The 23113-nt window shown below is 38.7% G+C and overlaps 1 protein-coding gene across 1 annotated transcript; it reads left to right on the forward strand.

The window, feature by feature from the left end:
* Positions 1-1093: 1093 nt before the first annotated feature.
* On the forward strand, positions 1094-22035 carry LOC113015937 (NACHT, LRR and PYD domains-containing protein 4C-like; the record flags this gene model as incomplete). Its single annotated transcript, XM_026158315.1, has 9 exons — positions 1094-1173; positions 1871-1987; positions 16059-16137; positions 17787-17991; positions 18175-19954; positions 20052-20225; positions 20409-20564; positions 20922-20968; positions 21473-22035. Coding segments are annotated over 9 exons (3201 nt in total), but the record flags the coding sequence as incomplete, so codon positions are not given.
* Between the last annotated feature and the right edge of the window lie 1078 nt (positions 22036-23113).

Raw genomic sequence — 23113 nt, forward strand, 5'->3', positions numbered from 1 at the left:
AAAGTTATTTAGATAAGACACAATAGTTTATGCAACCTTTGTCCTTGTCTTATAATCTGATACAGAGGAGCAAGTGAAACCAAGCTTCAGACAATAAGACCCAGCAAAGGAGAGAGGGCAGCATACAGTTTTACCTATGCAATACTTTCTTTTATTTTTTAATCATTATTTTTATTATTATTTTTTTTAAGCAGCTTAATGTAATCATGTTTTCGGTAAGCTTTGGAGGTTTACCTGTAAAAGACAGATTTTAACCGCTAAATACATGGAATAATTTGTGTAAGTATTATTCTGTTTGAATCACAGTCAGTACAGACCAAAAGCGAAATATTTCTGTCAATGTTTTTGCTGATTGCCTGTTTGTCTGAAAATTGATGTCACTTTCTCTGATCCAGTAAATATAAAATGCCCAAATAAGACACACCATATTATTTTTAAGTCTAGACTGCAGTTTTTTGTGTGTGCATTTTCACTCTCTAGTTGTCTCTGATTGCAGTGGCTGCTGAGTATCTACAAAATGGAAAGGTACACTGGTCAAAGGTTTATGTAATAGCTCACTATCACCCTAGAGTTATATCTACACTTTAATATTATCATAATTAATTATACATTTATATTACATATACCAGATACCATGGGACCCCCTTGTATCTGGTATCATTTAAAAATAATTTAAAATCTCAGTTATAATACTGGAACCCACTTTGATCTGAAAAATGTTAATGTCAGTAGTGTCTATAACACCTGTAATTATGGAAAAGTTATACAATAATTTACTGGCACAGTTTCTTTTTTGTCTAGTGAACTTAGTGAACTAGTGATCTACTATACACCAGTACTAATGGATCCAGACAGAGTTCTGACAAAAATCTGAGATTTTAAATCAAAGACTAGTAGCACAGTTTTTTTTATGTTTTAATAACCTTGCACTTTGCTACAGTGCCAAAGTGTTTAACAGTTTCTTTAAAATTGTCTCTGCAAGAGCAATTGTCAATTGTCTGTCAATTGATTTTGTTCTCTCTCAATTTTCTACATGCTATGATAATATCCACTACATCTCCCTGTGCAACTCTGTGTCTATGAATGTCTGCATAGTGAATGGAATGAAGGATCAGAGTCCCCAAAGCAAGGTCTTGTTGACATCAAGGAGCATCAGCTTTCCCCTGAGAAAATGTAAGCTTTCACCTCAATATGACACTCATGCCAGAAGTGGACCTTAAGTACAGTTTTAATCTACTTGTACTTCATGTACAATTACATAAAGTACAAGCATTCTATGTTATGTTGCTTTGTAAGTCTTCTTCACTGTAATCTGAAGTCAAATATTTTATTTTTACTTTATTTTAAAACTGGTTACTTCTTATTTTGTAGGTTTAAAAACAAATAATAATCAACTAATGTAGTAATAACTTTGTTTTTAGTTTATTACAAACTCAGTCAATGTTTGTTTACTTGTTCATTAGTTTGTTAGTTTACTTGTTCACTTGTTTTTAAACCAAGCTCAATTAAAAAAAACATAAGATGGCAAAAAATAATAGTTTTGTAAGATTTAAAGAATTGATGAAAAATTACACGAAAGAACTCAGGTAAATAGGAAAAATAAATTAAAATATAATAAAGGAGGTCCTTTAAAGAATTAAATGTCAATGTAGTTGAAAAAGAAAAAACAAGCCCATTAAGTGTCAGATGCACTTTGGACAGCATTTTACGAACAAGCAATCAAACTTGCAATTATTCTTGCTTGTGGACTTTGGTACTAATTTTATGACTGAGATCATTTCACTTACAGTACCTTTGATCTTTATTATATGCATGAAGTGCATGATAACACTGGACATTTATGGTGTATGTGGATATAACTGTTGTCTAGGATCCACAACAAGAGGTCTGCTTGTTCTGAGCTGCCCAGCAGTGTGTCCCTGAAGAGTGATGGCTCTAAACAAGGCCTTATTAACTTCAAAACAGATCATTCTTCCACTGGACCAAAGTAAGGTTATTCTTGTTATACATAGTTTCATTCTGGTGGCACAATTTTCTGTAGGTGAGAAAGGGTCAATAATACTGATCACTTTATGTAGTAAATATATCTAAGTTCAACTGTGTCGTGTCATGCATCATGACCATGAAAAAGGTTCCAGATAAAAGCTATAGTTATTACATCAGCTGACACGTGTTAAAGTTCATGACAGGAAAATGACTGGACAAGCATGGCTTGTTTGGAAGGATTGCTAAGGGAAAGCCTCTTCTTTCTAAAAAGAAGATGTCAGCAGGGTTTAGGTTTGTTACATCTGAACAAACCCCACGTTTTCTGTAACAAAATGGAGATGATTGGTCATAAGGCTCAACATAAGGCTTGGAAAAAAGTTTGGAGAGGTGAGGATTTGGGCTTGTTTTGCAGCTTGGGCCTGGGCACCTTACAGTCATTGAGTTAGTCATGAACTCCTCTGTTTACCAAAGTATTCTTGAGTCAAATGGGAGACCATCTGTCTGCCAGCTAAAAAGCATTGCCAAAATTATACCAAAGAATACCAAATCTACAACAGAATAGCTGAAAAAGAAAAGCTTTAAGGTGCTGCAATAACCCATAGTCCAGACCTCAACCCGACTGAAATGACGTAGTATAGGACCTTAGGAGAGCGGTATATAAGTCACTGTCTGATAACAAATAAAAGTACTGTGTGGATAACTTCCGGTTAATGGATGCAAAACTTTGAGCTCCGACCTTTACATCCTGTAACTGCAGCTAAAGCCACCCTTTTATTGACACTTGTTCTGACACAAGCTTCTGCACTGACCCAGCCAGTCACGATGTCGAATAAACATAGACCTAACCCTAAAACAGCTGGAAAGGATGGATCAGACGACGATGCTAGCAACGAACCTGAAACCGAGAAGATGGAAGAAGCTAGCGCTAGTGCCCAACAGACTGAGCCTAGTGTTTTGACCGCAATTCAGTTGCTGAAAACACACTTTACTGCTCAACTGCAAGAAGTTATAACATCAAACCAAGAAATAAAGGACGCAATTGGGGTGTTTTCAGAGAGGCTTACCACAGCAGAATGCCGCATTAGCAAAGTTGAAGACGATGCCTCTTCCCTTACAAGTAAAGAGGCTTCCCTTCATAAGAAACTTCAAGAACGAGTGTTAAAAATGAGTGTTTCTCTGTCAAATCTGGAGGTGTTACAATGGAAACATTAACTCTTGACCTCTTAACTCTGAACTCCTAGAGGGGCTATGACACCAACAGAGTAAATTCACAGACTCCGCCCCCAGCACGGCTCCAATCGAAGCTGAAGTGAAGCCGTTTCAGAACATTTTGCTCTACATATTTGAGTTGTTTGCCATGCTTGGTAAGTCATTTTTTCAAAGATTGCTTCAATTATTATTATGAGCGTTTACTTCTGTGGCTCTTTGGAGTTGAGACAAAGCTGTGTGAAAGGCATTAGCCATGTTGCTCGCTGATAGCATAATATTCTGTTTTAGCTAGCTGAAAGGTATTGTTTGCGGGCAAATACCACAGCCTTGAAAAAAGCTTGCATGTGAATTTTCAGTCAAACTTTTGGTCAAATACACCTAAAACAATGTGTAGAATGTGAAATGTTGGTATAATGGTGCTACTTGAAGCCTGAAAACGATCGCCCATGAAAAAAAAAAACGAGCAAACAGCAGTAGCAGGCGTCCTGACTGGGTTCTACGTTAGCATAGATCCCTCCAGAGTTTTGTGCACACAGTTTAGGTAAAAATGAAAAAGGTTGAGGTTTTACATTTAGTTCAGTATTACCTGTTGCCTGTGTCCTTGTCTTTTGGGAAAATACTTTACACAAGTAATGGCTCAAAGAGGATTCCTTTTTTTTTTTTACTGTGCTGCAATTGTTTACTGGATTATTTGTGCCATTAATTAGCGTCAACTAATTTTTATTCAATCTCCGCACAGGATATGCTTGTGAAGATGGAATATGGGGGAGAGCAGAAGTGTGTTGAAGTTCCACAAAGGGATGAATGAAGGACATGCATATTGTATTGAAGAAATAAGTGATGAGAATGCTGTTATTTGCATTTACCATGTCAGACCTTTTGATAAACAAAATTCTAATGAAAGTGAGAACATGTATACTGTTACATCTTTCAGAAAATGTTTTGAAATTGTGGTCACAGTTCAGAATAAATGTTTTTCAAAAACCATTGCATCATTTTAGTGAATGTTTATTTCTAAAAGAAATTTCTAGAAGTTCAGAACAGTAAAATTCCCGCTTTTTAGAATGAATTAGAAGATAACTCTTACGTAGTTAAACTAAAATACTCTTTGAGAGTTAATATATAAACTCTTAACACCAGGTGTTAAATTATCAACTCCAGACAGATTTGGTGTTTAACACTAAATCAGAGTTAAAGCTTTGAGTTAACAATAGGAAGGTTTTTTGTTTTGTTTTTTTAGCTCCTTTTAAAGGATCTGTTGTATAACCATGTTGTAATGAGAGTGGGAGGGAATCTTCTAAGATCTCCACAGGTTGGAGGTCCTGGGCTTGTGTTTTTTTGTTCATAAGAGTGTGTTGCTCATAGAGTGCAGTGCTTTTGACACAATAATTTGCAAGTTCTGACAGGTGAGACAAGTTGTAATCAAGTTCCAGATAATAAGGGCGCAAACTCAATGAGTAGCCACTCAAATCTTGAACTACTCTCCCGGAATGTAAGAGGCCTTAGGAAATTTATTACATTTAAAAGGGTAATGAACAGACTCAAACAATACCACCAAGGTTAGTCTTTATTCAAGAAACACACTTACTTCCAAGTGAAATTGCTCAGATAAGGAGGAGATGGCCAGGTCAGGTTTTTTCTAGCCACTTCTCAACACACGCTAAGGGAGTGACAACACTCATTCATAAATCATTGCCCATGTGTATAAAAAAAACATCTTAGACCCCACAGGGAGATTCATCATAATACAAAGCTCACTGATGAACCAAGACTTAATTTTAGGTAATTTATATGGCCCTAATATCGATGACCCCAGCTTTTACAACAATCTGTTCCTTTCTATTGCAGCTCTTCACGGGGATATAATTGTTGGAGGACATTTTAATTGTACTCAACAGGTGTAAACTATTCTCATCCAAAATTTAGAGAAGTTATACAACACTTCATTTCTGAACTAAACCTGAAAGATGTATGGAGAATAGAAAACCCAACAGGGAGAGAATACTCCTGTCACTCAGCCAGTCACAATAGCCACAGTCACATAGACTATTTCCTTATATCAAACTCTCTTCTCCCCAGATTCAACAGTTGTTCATACAAAAGTGTACTTATATCCGACCACTCATTAACCACACTTAACTTTTAAGTTATAACAGCTTCTAGACGTAATCCCATCTGGCGTTTAAAACCACACTGGGTACATAACCCCAAGTTCTTAAAATTTGTAGGGAAAAATACTGATGACTATTTTTACTTCAATAAACTTGAAACTACAACCTCAGTTAGATGGGAAGCTTTTAAGGTATTTATACGTGGCCAGATGATAAGTTACACAAAAAACAAATCAAATCAACAAATTATTGAGATGTTGGACCTTGAAGGTAAAATAAGAGGTGGAGATAAATTTAAATGACACTAAAGAAAAAAAAACAAAAACGTCTAGGACTAAGAGCTAAATATGAAAAAATTAACTATTAGACTGAGACAGACCTACTATGATCAGGGAGAAAAGGTAGGAAAACTTTTAGCATGGCGCAAAAAAACATTACTGAACGAGTGAAAAATAAACGAAATTACAACCGCAAATGAAAGCATTACAGATCCTCAAAGAATAAATGATCATTTTAAACTTTATTGCTCACAACTATATACGAGATGCAACCCAAGAGTCATTAGACTCCTTCTTTGACTCAATAAGTACCCCTTCACTCTCTGAAGAAGCTCGGTGTGAATTAGACTCTCCCTTATCCATGCGTAAACTTTCGAATGCAATAGACAAATAAAAAGCAGGAAAAGCTCCTGGTCCTGATGGAATCCCATTAGATCTTTTTAAAATATTCAATGACAAACTGATATCCTCACTATACGATATGCTACTGGAAAACTATGATTTAAAAGAGCTACCCTCATCCTTGCATAATGCATTTATAACAGTATTCCCTAAGCTTGGGAAACCGCCTCGGAAATGTGAATCCTACCAACCAATTTCACTAATAAATTCTGCCGCCAAGATAATAGCTAAATTACTGGAAAGAGACTTGAGCGGTACCTTCATCTTCTTGCTGACCCCAACCAGAACAGGGGTTGGTAAACACAACATGGTATTTGCAGAGTATTGAATGTAATTTACACAAATTCAGAACATCCAGACATGGCTCTGCTTTCGTTGGATGCAGAAAAAGCCTTTGACAGGGTCAAGCATTGGTATCTTTATAAAGTACCCTCTCAGTTTGGCTTTGGCACCTACTTTATGACTAGGGTTAAAATATTATATAATAAACCTATAGCCTCAGTTAAAACCAGCAACATTATATCTAAACCCTCCAATTTAGGTAGAGGTACACGTCACGGCTGCTCCCTCTCACTTCTCCTCTTTGTACTAGCAATCGAGCCACTGGCCATTTCCATAAGGACCAACCAAAATATCTCTGGTAACAGAACAAACAACATTGAGTCCAAAATTAGATTATTTGCATTGACATTATTTTAATGCTGTCAAAATTAATGAGCTAAATTTCCCAGCTACTCAAAACAATTAACTCTTTTGGCAACATCAAAACATCAACCAAATTAATTAATCCAAATCGGCCATTCACTTCTTTAAACATTCTGAAAGAATTAAACCACCCATTGAAACAATGTTTCAAGTTGCCAAAGACAGCCTCACCTCTCTGGGTATAGAAATCACTCCTAAAACAGATGAATTGGTACACACAAACTACGCACCAACAATTAATTCTGTTAAGAAATCAATTAATAGATGGTCTATGCTGCCAATCTCTCTAATTGGACGCATAAACATTCTCAAGATGAATATTCTCCCAAAATGTATTTATCTCTTTGAAGCTATTCCTCTCAGTCCTCCAGATGACGTCTTCACAAAGATAAAAACAATCTTCAATAAATTTATTTGGAATAACAGATGAGCCAGATTACACATATATCTTCCGTACGATAGAGGAGGCCTGGGTATACATATATAAAAGATTTTTCACTCGCAAAGACATAGACCCGGAGGGGGTGTCTATGTATGTATATGGTTATATTCACATGGGTAAATGTATATGCCTGCATGTGTGTATTCGCACACTGGCTAAACACGATGAGCATGCACTATTATTTATTATTGTTTATTTAGTTATTTTTTGAATTTTTATTTATTTACATATATTATTTTATTTATTTTTTTCTCTGTCTACCTTGTTTATACCATTTGGAAAATCAATAAATAAATCTTTGGAAAAAAGTGTTAAAAACAATAGGAAGTATTTCACTGGAGCCACCATCTCTGCTTTTCATGATGAGCATATACATACATACACATTTGCTGTGGTTCAAACCACCATAAATTAAGTATGTAGATTGTATAGGGCTGCTGGTCAAGTAAATCACATGCATCAGTCACGAGACCAAAGACCAAGATCTTTCGTTCTCTGGCATCAAAACCAAAGTAGGAAAACACACTGGTTTGTTAAGTTGTTATTTTCTGTTATATCGTGAGAGTACGGTTGCCTGCGGTGAGTTGTAGTCATTGTGTGAAACATGGCATAAAGAAGCGCTTGGAGTGAGACTACTACATCGTGTCTTCTGAGTTGATAAAGTACCACCAAAGCCTGATGAAGCCAGGCCATACAAGTGCTGGAAGAATGAAGTTAATATTTGGAGACGAGTTACGGCGCTGGATAAAAAGAAGCAGGCACTCGCGGTGGCGCTGGGGCTCGAGGGGAGAGCCAGAGAAACAGCCATGGAGATACCCGCGGAAGATTTGAACAAAGATGACGGTATGGAAACACTACTTGCAAAACTGGACGCGGTGTTTCAGAGAAAAGAGAAAGATCATGGGTAGAATAGAATGCCTTTATTGTCACTATACAGTTGTACAATGAGATACAGAGCATCTCCTACTCAGTGTAAACATGCTCGGGGGGGCTGGGGGGGTACAGTTCTGCAGCGCTATGTACATATGGACAGTATTAACATAGGGAAAAACATATATATATAAAATGTACAATATACAAGACGTAAGTGATATGTAATAAATAGTGTTATGTATATACAGTTGAGTTGTTGCACATAGAATTGGTATTGCACAGTGGTGGTCCATAGAGGAAGTGGGAAGTGGGGGGCTGTGCTATCTGTGCATGTGTGAGTTCAGGGTGGTTATCGCTTTGGGGAAGAAACTGTTTTTGAGTCTGTGGGTTTTTGTGCTGATGCACCTGTAGCACTTCCCTGAGGGAAGCAGGCTGAACATGTTGAAGCCAGGCTGGGAGCTGTCCTTGATAATGTTTGCTGCTCTGCTGAGGCAGCGGGAGGAATAAATGTCCATCAGGGAGGGGAGAGGGCAGCCGATGATCTTTTGTGCTGTCTTGACCACACTCTGAAGCCTCACTCTATCTGCTTTGGTGCAGCTGCCGTACCATACCATGATGCAGTAAGTTAGCAGGCTCTCAATGGACGAGCGGTAGAAGGTCAGCAGCAGGTTGGAGTTCAGCTTGTACTTCCTGAGGACTCTCAGGAAGTGCAGCCGCTGTTGGGCCTTCTTGATGACCGCTGAGATGTTGTCTGTCCAGGAGATGTCGGCAGAGATGAGGACACCAATGAACCGGACAGTGTGGACCCTCTCCACACACTCCCCGTTGATGTAGAGGGGGCCAAGTCGGTGCTATGTCTCCTGAAGTCAACAATGAGCTCTTTGGTTTTCTTAGTGTTCAGTGCCAGGTTGTTTTCTGAACACCATGCTGCCAGCTTCAGGACTTCCTCTCTGTACTCTGCCTCGTCTCCCTTCGAGATGAGTCCGACTACCGTGGTGTCATCAGCAAACTTGATGATGAGAGTGTTGTTGTGGGTCGAACTGCAGTCGTGGGTGTAGAGAGAATACAGGAGGGGGCTCAGCACACAGCCCTGTGGGGAGCCGGTGCTCAGTGTGCGAGTGGAGGAGAGATGAGGGCCGAGTCTTACGGTCTGGGGCCGGTTTGTGAGGAAATCCTTTATCCAGGCACAAGGTATGAAGCTTACTCGTGTTTTGACTCCATTGCAAAGGACCACAGTGTGTCCATGGCAGACTACATTACAGACTTTGAACAGCATTATAACCGGATGAAAAAGTACCACATGACACTGCCTGATGCTGTGTTAGCATTTAAGCTTCTAGATACAGCTTGTCTTGATGAGAAAAGTCGACAGCTTGCACTGACAGTGTGCACAGACTTAACTTTTGTGTCTTTAAAGTCTGCACTGAAATGGATTGTCAGAGGGAAAGTAGCTGGCGTTTTCAGCGGAATTCAACTGAACCAAAATGCAGTTTTCCTTACGGAGCAAAAAGGTCCTAAATACAAACAAAATAACGGTACTTTGTCGCGGAGTGGACAGCGACAACCACTACAAGGTACCAACCCATCTTGACAAGTTTGGCAAGCGAACAAGATGTGCTATTTGTCAGAGCACTTACCACTGGGCTAAAGACTGTCCTCATCGTAATGGTAACCAAGTAAAGCTAACTGAAGATGGAAAGTGGAGGAGTGTAACATTACCCTGTACACTAAAGCCTCAATGACAGACTCTGAAATCTTCCTGACTGAAGCACTGGGATCAGCCAGCATACTGCATATACACGTACAGTTTGCAGTCAGAAGTGGCTAGATAGTTACATGAGTGACCTCAGCCAAGGCCAAGTAAACAAGTTGCTGCAATCAGAAACCCCTAGCTCCAGACCATTTCACTTTCGGGAAGGAACTGTAGTGTATTCCAGCAAAAAAGTGAAACTTCCAGCCAAAATTGGACAAACGAAATGTGACATTGAAAGTGAAGTAGTTCCTGTTGATATTCCACTACTACTGAGCAAAACGTCTCTCAAGAAAGCAGGGACTGTTGTAGACATGGAGAATGACAGTGTTGTCGTGTTAAAGCAGCCTGTTCCCCTAGAGCTCACTAGTTCAGGACACTATTGTGTGGACATTAGAGATGGAAATACTACAGAAAGCTGCAATGAAAATTAAGTTCTCATTGTAACTGCTGAAATGTCTACAAAAGAGAAACAAAAGCTTCTTGTGAAGCTTCATAAGCAGTTGCTGTTGGTCTACCCCTGGCTTCTGAGTATAATGAGACAGTAGTGATGGATCTACATGAACTGGAGCCCAACGTGTGGTACCTTCACATCATCGACCACTTCACATGCTTCAGCGTCAGCAGCATCGTAAAGACAAAGAAAGTTGCAGAGATCGTCAACTCCTTCATTCACATCTGGATAAGCATTCACGGTGCACCCAGACGGCTCTACTCGGATAACGGCAGAGAGTTCAACAACACAGAGATTCGGGATATGGCTGAAAACTTCAACATTGGATAAAGACATCATCACTGAACAAAATCTTCTGCGTAAACTGAGGGTCCTGTTCCAATTTTTGTTTTGCCCATTCTGCAAATTCTGTGCGCCGATCTGGGTCATCCTCGTTGAGATGCTGCAGTAGCTGGAGTTTGTAAGGGTGCCATTTGTGAGTAGCTAATATCCGCCGAAGGGATGTTCGACTAATGCCCCTCTCCAGTGACATGCGGCGAGTGCTACGCTGTGGGCTCTTGTTGAATGAAGCTAGGACAGCCACTGATGTTTCTTCATTAGTGACAGTTTTCTTGCGTCCACATTTTGGCAAATCCAACACTGAACCAGTTTCACGAAACTTAGCAAGCAGTTTGCTAACTGTAGCATGGGAGATGGGTGGTCTCGTAGGGCGTCTTGCATTGAAATCTGCTGCAATGACCCGGTTACTGCATTCACCAGATATCAACACAATTTCGATCCGCTCCTCACGTGTTAACCTCTTCGACATGTCAATGGCTGTGAACAAAGAGAAACTTGTAAATAACTCATGAAAGAATAAAGTTACGTTGAAACCAAGCACACCATTGTTTTTCTTGTGACATTACCAATAGGTTTGATGTGTCACATGGCCCTCTTCCTATTGAAAAAACAAAAGTTGTATCCAAGATGGCCGACTTCTAAATGGCCACCATGGTCACCACCCATCTTGAGGAGTTTGCCCCCTCACATATACTAATGTGCCACAAACAGGACTTTAATATCACCAACCATTCCCATGTTATTACGGTGTATCCATATAAATGGCCCACCCTGTATATAGTTATAGTCCACATCAACTTGTGTTTGGCCAAAACCCCAACCCGCTGCCTTAGAGGGCACAACTGTAAGTGCAAGAGTAGCTGAACATATATCAGCATTACATGCTTCCAGGAAAGCATTTACTGAGGCAGAGTCTTCAGAAAGGATCAGAAGAGCACTACGCAAGCAATTTAGGCCTACAGATGACAAATATGAGGCAGGAGATAAAGTATACTACAAACGAGTTGACTGTACAGGAAAAGCCAAAGGGCAATTCAAAAACTGGTACAATGTGCAATATCTTGAGCCTGATGGTAGAGAAGGTGAAAAGAAAGCTTTAGACATGTCGCTGGTTGATGGTCTTTGCACTGAACCTGAAAACAGAGATGCAGATGTACTCATAACAAAAGATATCTCTTTTGATGTTGCTAAGCAGCAGGAGATTGAGAACTGGCAAAGTAATGGTGTGTTTGATGAAGTGAAAGACTTGGGTCAAAAATGTGTGTCTACCAGATGGGTCTTTACACTCAAAGAAACTACTAATGGTTTTGTCCCAAAGGCCCGACTTGTGGCACGGGGGTTTGAAGAGGTAAATACTCAAGAACTACAGAAAGACTCTCCAACATGTGCATCTGAGTCCCTCAGACTGGTGCTAGCTGTGATATGTCAAAACAAGTGGAAAGTGAATCCAATGGACATTAAATCTGCCTTTTTGCATGGAATGGAACTGTCAAGAGACATTTATCTTTGCCCGCCACCTGAAGCTGGCAAGGACAATGTTCTATGGAAACTGAAAAAGTGTGTTTATGGACTTGCAGATGCTTCACTTTATTGGTACAATAAGGTCAAAGACATTATGCTCAACACTGGTGGTAAAATATCACAGGTTGATCCCGCAGTGTTCTATTGGCAGAATGAAAAAATCTGAGATTGCTGGAGTGCTTGCATGTCACGTTGATGATTTCCTTTGGGCTGGTTCAAGTCACTTTGCAACTCATGTCATTCCTGTACTGAAATCTACCTTCCTTGTGGGGCGTGAAGAACATGACAGCTTTTCTTATGTTGGTATGGGCATTTGTACAGTTAATGATGTAATAGAGGTGCATCAACAACTTTACACTGACAATCTACAACCGGTTCAGTTACAAGTAGCACGGGCTGTACAGAGGGAGGCTTCCTTAAGTGAAACAGAACGTGAGCAACTCAGGTCAAAAATAGGACAGATTTTGTGGGTTGCCAAACAAACGAGACCAGATGTTATGTTTGACACATGCAGCCTGGGATCTAATATCAAAGATGCAACTGTGCAGTCCATTCATGACGTGAACAAAGTTATCTGTAAACTTAAGGCAGAGAAAGTGACTCTTAAGTTTCAGCACTTGGGTAACAGTGAGGATTTGGCATTGGTTGTTTTCAGTGACGCTTCATTTGGCAACCTTCCTGATGGCAGTACTCAAGGAGGGGCATTAATCGTCCTTATGGGTAAAGGAGGAGTTTTGTCCTCTCTTTTGGCAGTCTAAAAAAATCAGGCATGTGGTCAGAAGTGCACTGGCAGGAGAAACTCTTGCCATGTCAGATGGATAGACAGTGCAGTCTTCCTGGCAACACTTTTTTCTGAGCTTACAACTGGTAACACTGGCCTGAATGCTCTTCCATTGATCTGTGTGACTGACAATCATTCCTTGTTTGATGCATTCAAGTCCACTAAGCAGGTTACAGAGAAGAGACTGAGGCTAGAAATGAGCAGCATTAAAGAGCTCATACAAGCCAAGAAAATCAGACAGTTTTCTTGGTCAGATTCCAACAACCGTCTGACAAAAAAGGGAGTTTCACCTTTAACCCTCCTAAAAGCACTAGATGAAGGACTCTGGATGCTGTGGTCCTTTGTTTACAAAGTTCTCTTTGCGTTAAAATGCACTATTGTTTATTTTGTGCAGTGATAGTATGCTTGAAGTAAAGCAAAGCACAGTGAAATGTTTCCTGAATGTTCAAAAATGTTGACAAGTTTTTTTTTGTTTTCATATATATGTTTAAAGTGTTTAAAAGGAGTGTTTTTAGTTTGTTTTTGTTTTTTTAAAGAAAGAGGGAGATTGTTAAGTTGTTATTTTCTGTTATATAGCGAGAGTACGGTTGCCCGCAGTGAGTTGTTGTCATTGTGTGAAACATGGCGTAAAGAATGAAGCGCTTGGAGTGAGATGTCGTGTCTTTGGAGTTTACATGGTTAACAATATACTAAACCACTTATTAAATTCAAACAATAAATTAATTTTACATCCAGGGAAAGTTTTCTTTATAATTATTATCATTTTCTGACCTCTTTTAACTTGATTTAACTTATCATATCATCATCTACCTGAAGTGCATGATAACAGACATTTATGGTGTATGTGTATATTACTTATATTACTGTTTGTCTAGGATCAACAGCAAGAGGCCAGATTTTTCTGAGCCCAGCAGTGTGTCCCTGAAGAGTGATGGATCTAAACAAGGCCTTATTAACTTCAAAACAGATCATTCTTCCACTGGACCAAAGTAAGGTTATTCTAAGATTATTTTAAATATGCTTACCCACTAATTCTTTAGGTGGGAAATGGTCAGGACAACTCCTAAGCACATTATACACTAAATACATTTATGTTCAACAGTGTCATGAATTGTTATTAGCATGAAGCAGGTTCCAGAAAAAAATGCTTTTTTTCAGTCATTTTCATTCTAGTCCTTGCACTGGACCTGACCATTTTCATTTTCAGATGAATGTTGAGGACATGAATCATGAATCATTCATTACTTTTCATCACTTACTTTTCATTCATTCACTTTTTTCATTCATTAAAAAAGGCTCTTAACTCAAGGGATGAACCACTGTTGTGACTACACAAAACAGACAACTTACCAAAGAAGCTGTTTTAAATTTATCTTTAAGGTACTTTGTTACGAGCAGCCTGTCACAAAATGACATCATTTGTTCACATATCTTATATTGAATCAATAGAAAATGTCAATGAAAACACGGTTTGACAGACACAAAACAGTATTTTTGGACCAAGAATGTCATTCCCAAATAGCTGTTAACTGATAGCTTGGCATATCTCAGCATGGTGTGCACTGTGTTCGTACAAATGTGAGGAAACTGGACAAGAGGGGAACAAAAGGCCTAAAAGAATATCTACAATAGATGAACAGTATCTGAAAGTCAAGACCTTAAGAACCAGGAAAAAAATCTAGCAAAGACCTGACACAGGCCCTGAGAGATGCTTATATACCTTCAGCTGATCCATCTACTGTTCATTGAAGCCTTATCAAAAAGGGTTTCAGTGGAAGGGTGGCTATCAAGAAGCCGCTCTTAAGGAAGGGAAACAGGGGAAGAGGCTGAGGTATGAAAACTACACAAGAACTGGACTGAAAATCAGTGACAACAGTTCTGATGGAGTGATAAATCCACTGACATTTTACATTTAAATCATCAGTGTGTTTGGAGAAGGTCAGGAGAGAGGTGCAGCAGTGATTTTCTACAGCTACCTGTAGAACACGGTGGAGGCTCTGTCATGGTTTGTGCTGCATTTAAGTCAATGCTGTTGGAGATCTTGTCAAAACTGATGAATTATCAACACAGAAAAGTACCATCAGATTTTGTTCCACCATGCAATACCATCTGGAAAGCATCTGATTGGTAATAGCTTCCTCTTTCTGCATGACAAGGATGCAAAACACACTACCAATGCAGTAAAATCATATGTGGATAGAAAAACACACAGTGGAGCACTATCAGTCATGGATCGGCCTCCCCAGAGTTCAGACCTCAACATTATTGAAGCAGTGTGGGATCATGTTGACAGAGAACAGAACAAAAGGCAGAAACATCCAAAGAAGAGCTTTGAATGTCCTTCAAGAAGCCTGGAGAACTATTCCTGAAGACGACTTAAAGAAATGTTGAGAAAGTTGAATACACTGTGTTGAAGAATAAAGGTGGTCACACCAAAATATAAACAAGATCTGGTTCAAGACATTTTCATAGTACTATATTCCTCATATGAGGGGAGTATTTTATTGTATGTTTAACATTTAGCAAAACAATTTGCTATAGATCCAATATTTTTTTTAAAAAAAAACTTTAACAAAGTTTTCAACATTTACAGTGCATGTCTAGCATCTAGAATTAGACTTAATATTGGCTTTACAAAATTATTGTGTAAGTCAACAGAAAACGTTGAAACTGCATGGTTAAGGGTATGCAAGCGCACACACACACGCACACACACACACGCACACACACACACGCACACACACACACGCACGTCTGTGTATATATGTACAGTCCCGATCAAAAGTTCAAGACCACTTGAAAAATTACAAAATTTTGTGAAACTGAAACAGGCCATTTTACATGGCCTGTTTCAGTTTAAGCGTTGTTTTCAATAAATTGCATGCTCAGAAAATGTTTTGCCTCACTCCCATTGCTTTTTGTTGCATGTTGAAGCTCTACTTGGAACCTTGTTAAGATTCAACCATGCCAAATATGATTTTAGTCTGGTCCTTCCTTAGTTTAGATTATATCCAATCTAAGAGAATTATGTAAGACAAAAATGACCTCAAGGAAGGACACATTTTAAAAAGAAAGTTTTATTACGTTTCAAAAACAAAGTGAGAAATCTGAAGAATTTATGAAGCCCATGACAAAAGCGTGGCAAAAAGGGGAGGTGGGAAATAAAATTTTATCTATTTGGTACAGAACATAATTCTTTCTGCCCAGTTTTCCAGATGTTTTAAAGCGCGTCAACCCTGCTCAGTCAAGCCAAATGAATCAACAAAACCTGAACTCCATATTTGAGGTCTGTATGAACAGCAATTGCTTGATTTTTTTCTGACATATAAAACAGTGTTGTATTATTACAGGGATATATCTATGACATAGTAAAGTGCTAAGCTTAAATTCATGAGATTAAGATTATCTGTGATTATGACTGCATACTTTGTGTAATGAAGCAAGCCCACAGATAAACATCAATATGTGTATCAAAACATGTGCTGAATAAGTTATAAGCTCCCTAATCAGCCTTTCAACTCAAAGGATTTACATATAAGGACATAATTAAAACATTATCTGGTTTTACAATTACTTAAATATACACATCATATCATTATTTATTTAGCAAAGATTAACCTAAAATCCTAAGCAGTTCTGTGAAAAACATAGGAACATAGGAATTAAAAGGATAAGTAGCATCCAGCTGTTACTAATCAAAGTTAATCAAATGCATTTGATTAACTAATCCTCAAAACATGTGATCACCTCTATAAAAGCAGAGGTTTGGGCATTTATTTGGTGTGGAGCATTTAGGTGTGTGTTAACACAATACAACAATCTGTCCAATAATGTACATTCAAATGTAAATGAATGTAAATTCCTCTATATTGGGATGCCTGTAGCTCAGGAGATAGAGCAAGTCATCTACTGGCTGCTCCAGTCTGCATGCCAAACATCTCTGAGTAAGATACTAACCGCTAAGTTACTCTCCGATTTAACCATTGGAATATGAATGTAAAATGCTTTAAGTGTGAGTAGAAAAGCGGTTTTTAAGATGCAGTGCATTTACCATTCCAAGGACAGACTGTAAAATACTCAGAGAAACTGTAAACACACACACACACACACACACAAAAACACAAGCGCTCCATCTCAGAGTCTGCAGCTCTCAGTTAGTTTGTTAAATACCAATTTCATGACAGCACATAGACAAAACACATAGAAAAAGACTTGGCATGTTTGGAAAGGTTTCCAGGGGATAGCCTTTTCTCTCTCAAAAGAACGGAGCACCACTGCTTAGGTTTGCGAAGTTACATCTGAACATACCACAACATTTCCAGAACAATGTCCTTTGATCAGACCAAACTAAAGTGAATATGTTTTGTCTATGATGCAATTGTCCAGTCAAAGTCAAGACCATAACCCACTGAAATGTGTGATGGGACCTTAAGAGAGCTTTGCATAAACAAATGTCCTCAAACTTCAACACATTGAAGAAACGTTTTAAGCAAAAGTGATCCAAAATTCCTCAAAAAACCTGCCACAATAATTATGATTGTAGCCTTGGTACTTGCAAAAGTTCTAGACCTATACATACATTATTTTTCTAAATTAAACAAAACTCTTGTATTAGATTTAGACCTAACTCATTCTCTAACCCATTGCCTTACCAACAAAGCAACTCATTTAGATTGAGGCACAAAATAAAACAAAACAAAATAAATAGTAATTATGAGTAAATCCAAATGTCTAAACATCATTTCTCCCTTTAAAAGCGTCAGTGGAGTCTTTCTCTTGACTGGCAGCAAAAAAAAATCCATAGTGACCAGCATGCAAACAGCTTGTATGGGTCATAACAGCACAAAAGCAATTCAGGAAAAAAATGTCCCATTGTGACTTTTTATTGGATCCATTGTACCTTCTGTTATGAAATACTGCTGCACTATGTTCCAGCAAATTGAAAAGGAAATCAACACACTTGTGAAGAATGAACTAAAGTCATTCAAGAATATTTTGATGGGCCAAGATGATTACAGGGAAGATAAAGACATTGAGAATGAAGAGCAGAGCAGGACCAACAGAGAGGCAGTTCTGAAGATCACAGTGAACATCCTAAAGCGAATGCAGCTGAATACGTTGGCTGACCTTCTGCAGAACAGTAAGAGGATTTAAACGCTGTATGTGATGAAAATATCCCAAAAGAAAGCAGGAAAATTTGTGCATATTTGCATTTTTAAATTATTGTAAATGTAGAAATAGCCAGTGTTTTGTTAAACTAGTGAGAGATACAGGTCAACAAAAAAGATCCACTCACCAATTTCAATTCTTATTTCCCATCTAGAATGCTTTGCTCCCAGGTGCCAATACAAACTCAAATCAAAGCTGAAGAACAGGTTTCAGTGTGTGTTTGAGGGAATTGCTAAAGCTGGACATTCAACCCTTCTCAATCAGATCTACACAGAGCTCTACATCACAGAGGGGGGAGCTCCAGAGGTGACTTTTGAACATGAAGTCAGACAAATTGAAGCAGCTTCCCGAAAACCACACAGACCAGAAATAAGAATCAGACAAGAAGATATCTTTAAAAGCTCACCTGGAAGCAACAAACCAGTTAGAACAGTCCTGACAAAAGGTGTTGCTGGAATTGGGAAAACAGTATTAACACAGAAGTTCACTCTAGACTGGGCTGAAAATAAAGCCAACCAAGACATCCAGTTCATGTTTCCATTCACTTTCAGAGAGCTAAATGTGGTGAAAGAGAAAAAGTTCAGCTTGGTGGAATTTGTTCATCACTTCTTTACTGAAATCAAAGAAGCAGGAATCTACAACTTTGAAGACTTCCAGGTTGTGTTCATCCTTGATGGTCTGGATGAGTGTCGAATTCCTCTGGACTTCCACAATACTGACATTTTGAGTGACGTTACAGAGACCACCTCAGTAGATGTGCTGCTGACAAACCTCATCAGAGGTAATCTACTATCTTCTGCTCGCCTCTGGATAACCACAAGACCTGCAGCAGCCAGTCAGATCCCTCCTGAGTGTGTTGACATGGTGACAGAGGTCAGAGGGTTCACTGACCCACAGAAAGACGAGTACTTCAGGAAGAGAATACTAGATGAGGAGCAGGCTAACAGGATCATCTCCCATATCAAGACTTCACGAAGCCTCCACAACATGTGCTACATCCCAGTCTTCTGCTGGATCATTGCAACAGTTCTGAAAACCAAAGTGGGAGAAGAGCTTCCCAAAACCTTAACTGAGTTATACATCCATTTCCTGGTTGTTCAGTCCAAAGTGAAGAAGGTCAAATATGAAAAGGGTACTGAGACAGATCCGCACTGGAATCCAGAAAGCATGAAGATGATTAAATCCCTGGGAAAACTAGCTTTTCAACAGCTGCAGAAAGGTAACTTGATCTTCTATGATTCAGATCTGACAGAGTGTGGCATTGAAATCAGAGAAGCCTCAATGTATTCAGGAGTGTTCACAGAGATGTTTAGAGAGGAGAAAGGGCTATATCAAGACAGGGTGTTCTGCTTTGTCCATCTGAGTGTCCAAGAGTTTCTGGCTGCTCTTTATATACATGAGACATTCATCAGCTCTGGAGTCAATCTGCTGGAAGAACAACAAACCAAAAAGGGTATTAAAAAAAATCATTTTGAAGTAAACTTCTACCAGAGTGCTGTGGAAAAAGCTTTACAGAGTCCAAATGGACACCTGGACATGGTCCTCCGGTTTCTTCTTGGCCTTTCACTGCCGAACAATCAGAACCTCCTGAAAGATCTGTTGACAAAGACAGGGCGCATCTTAAAATCTAATGAGAAAACTGTGCAGTACCTAAAGGAGAAGATCAGAGAGAATCAGTTTTCAGACAGAAGCATTAATTTTTTTCACTGTTTGAATGAACTGATGGATGGGTCTATAGCAGAAGAGATCCAACAGTATGTCAGTTCCACAAAATTTTCTCCAGATCAACTTTCTCCTGATCAGTGGTCAGCCCTGGCCTTCATCTTACTTTCATCAGGAAAAGAGATAGATGTGTTTGACCTGAAGAAGTACTCGGCTTCGGAGGATGTTCTTCTGAGGCTACTACCAGTGGTCAAAGCTTCAAAGAAATCATTGTAGGTCTATAGCAGTCTCAAAGAAGTTATGATATATATTAAATTGGGGAAAGGCTAAAGCATAACATTTCCTTGTGTTATTTGTTGTTTCCCTTAGGTTGAGTGGCTGTAATCTGTCACATAAAAGCTGTGAAGCCCTAACCTCAATTCTTAGCTCTCCGTCATCTAATCTGAGAGAGTTGGATCTGAGTAACAATGACCTGCAGGATATAGGCGTGAAGCTGCTTTCTGAAGGACTGCAGAATCCGGATTGCAAATTGGAAACTCTCAGGTCAGGATTTCTCAGTCTAAGGAAAACTTGAAGATTAAAGTGTTATTTGATTTAGTATTTTGCTTGTATATTTTGTTGTTGAAAATAAATTTTCTTTTCAATCTATGATTAATGATCTCAGCAAATTCATGTCAGTTCTAATAAAAATATCTAAGATATATGGGTTGTTGCTTGGCTTTGTAGTTTATCTGGCTGTGTGGTCTCAGAGATTGGCTGTGCTGCTCTGGCTTCAGCTCTAAACAACAACCCCACCCATCTGAGAGAGCTTGACCTGAGCTATAATCATCCAGGAGAGGAAGGACTAAAGCATCTCTCTGAGGATTTAAAACAAATACTCAGGTACCAAGCTTGCTAAAGGCAAAATCAGATAGGAGAGTTACAGTAGAATTGCTTTGCTATCTTGCTATCCAGCTGTTGACAAACTGCTCCAAATAATCTATTTGGTAAATGTATACCTGTAAAACAAGTTACCTTGGTGGCAAAACAAAGAAACAAACAAAAAACTAAGACATAAACAGGAAAGTATATTATGCAGCATTTTAACTTTAGAGGAGTTTACCATGTTTAACACGTTTACCAGTCTCATAATAATTTTGCTGTTTGCTTTGGTATGCTATTCAGCTTTTTTATTAAAGAAAAGTTGAAAGAGTATGCTCCAAAGGATATCCTGATGACTTTATGTATATCTTCCTCCAGAGCGGAGCACTGTGGACCCTGGAGGTTGAAACCTGGTGTGAAAAAGTGTAAGAATATTTTTAATTTAGTGTCATAACATGGAAGCATAGTAGTGTTGATAGAATTATTAAGATGATGTATAGATTATATACATAGATTTCAGACTTCAGTCAATCCAAATATTAACCACAGACAGACTATGTGATCTCTAATTGAATCTATTTGTACTCTGTCAGAGTCTAAACCTGTCAAAGACATACCTCATAGACAAAAGTAGGCTACATGCACACCCATAGAAGCTGCTCAGATATGGCAACCCACAACATGAATGGTTAGAAACTGTTCTGATCCCTGGGGTTCACATACTTTTTCTCTCATTGATATATAATGGATGCTTTTTTTTTTAAATTAGTTTCATTTAATTTTTTTGTTAGGCTTCTCTCTTTCTACTTTAATACTGTACTACTACTTCAATACTCTTTAATCTGCCAGTGTTTTAGGTTATTTTTATGCAAAAATGTCAAAAAGCTGTTGTCAGCTATTTATTGCATTGTGTCATTTCTTCTCATCAGATGCTTGTGAACTCACACTGGAACAAAACTCAGCTCACAAAAAGTTAAAGCTATCAAACAACTACAGACAGGTGACCGTGGTCAGAGAGGAAGAGCCATATCCTAACCATCCAGAAAGATTTGACTGCTGGTACCAGCTAATGTGTAAAAATGGCATAACTAGTAACTGTTACTGGGAGGTTCACTGTCAAGGAACATTTGGGATAGCAGTGACTTACAGAGAAATTGAAAGAAGAGGAAATGGTCCATACTGTTGGTTGGGGGGAAATGATCAATCTTGGAGTTTGGAGTACACCAAGCAAGGTTGCTTTGCCTGGCACAATAATAAAGGAAAACCTTTGCCAGCACCCCCAAAGACTGAATCTTTCAAAGTTGCAGTGTATGTGGACTGGCCTGCTGGTACTCTGTCCTTTTATAGTGTCTCGAATGACAATCTGATTCACCTCCACAGTTTCCAGTGTTCATTCAAAAAACCTGTGTTCCCAGCATTTAGGCTTGGGCCTTACGGATCATCGTTGTACTTATGTGAGCTTCAAGAAAGAGCCAGCATTTGCGTAGATTAAAAGTGTTTTAAAAAATGTACTAATGCTTTGGCCATTTTTGCACCTATGTGCCCCACCATTGCACATGTAGATTAGACTGTATATATAAGATAGCCTACAATTCACTGGTTTTGGATTCCACTTTAAAAAAAAATTTTTTTTTATTGGCCTTTTTGAGCTTTATTTGATAGACTCAGTGAAGAAAGGACAGGAAAGCAGGGGCAGAGAGAGAAGGGGGCAGACATGCGGCAAAGGGCCACAGGTCGGACTCAGAACCTGGGCCGGCCACTCTCAGCCGTATGGCATGTGGTCGCCCGCTCAACACACTGAGCAAAAACCGGCACCCAGATTCCTCATTTCAAAGGTTTCAGTCCTGCTTTTTGGCTGCAGACATGGTTGTTCTTCGGATCCAGACATAACCATATTTGGATGAAAGTAGAGTGCCAAGTTATTAGCTAAGGATAGTTAGCTTGGTTAGCAATGCCCTTCTATAAACTGTATGGTTGCACTGGGCAGACGCATATGATTCCAAATCCTATATTATTTGACATACATACATACATACATACATAAACAAATAAATACACTTAAAAATGATCTAAATATTTCCAGAAGCACAAACACGATTGTGGAGGTTCAGATAATGACTTCAATTAGCAACGTTTTCCGACCGAACAGCTGACCGTGAGTCAAAGAGGCTATGCCCCTAACTGTAATCTTTAATCACTGCCTTTAGAAAATTTTTATACAGACACAACAGTATCTAGGGACATGAGTTACCAAAAGAACAATTATAAAGTTGGATGGAATTGTCTTTAAAGATCAAAACTAGCCTATTTTTTTTGCTTTGTTGTAAATATATATATATTTGTTTTATATGTTTTAAGACAGGAGTCTGTAGGGATTAACTCAGTTTCTGAGGCAGCCTCCGGGAGATACACAGACTGCATCCACTCATTAGTTACGTTTTTGTTAGCCTCAATATGAATTGAGGTTTTGTTGTTTTTTGTATTTTGGTTTAGGTTTTAAAGATTTTTAGTTCGGGGGGGGGGGGATTGTAAGTCAATATGGAAAATGTTTGTCAGCATTTATCTGTATT

The sequence above is a fragment of the Astatotilapia calliptera genome, chromosome 23 (assembly GCF_900246225.1).
Source record: "Astatotilapia calliptera chromosome 23, fAstCal1.2, whole genome shotgun sequence".
Lineage (NCBI taxonomy): Eukaryota > Metazoa > Chordata > Actinopteri > Cichliformes > Cichlidae > Astatotilapia > Astatotilapia calliptera.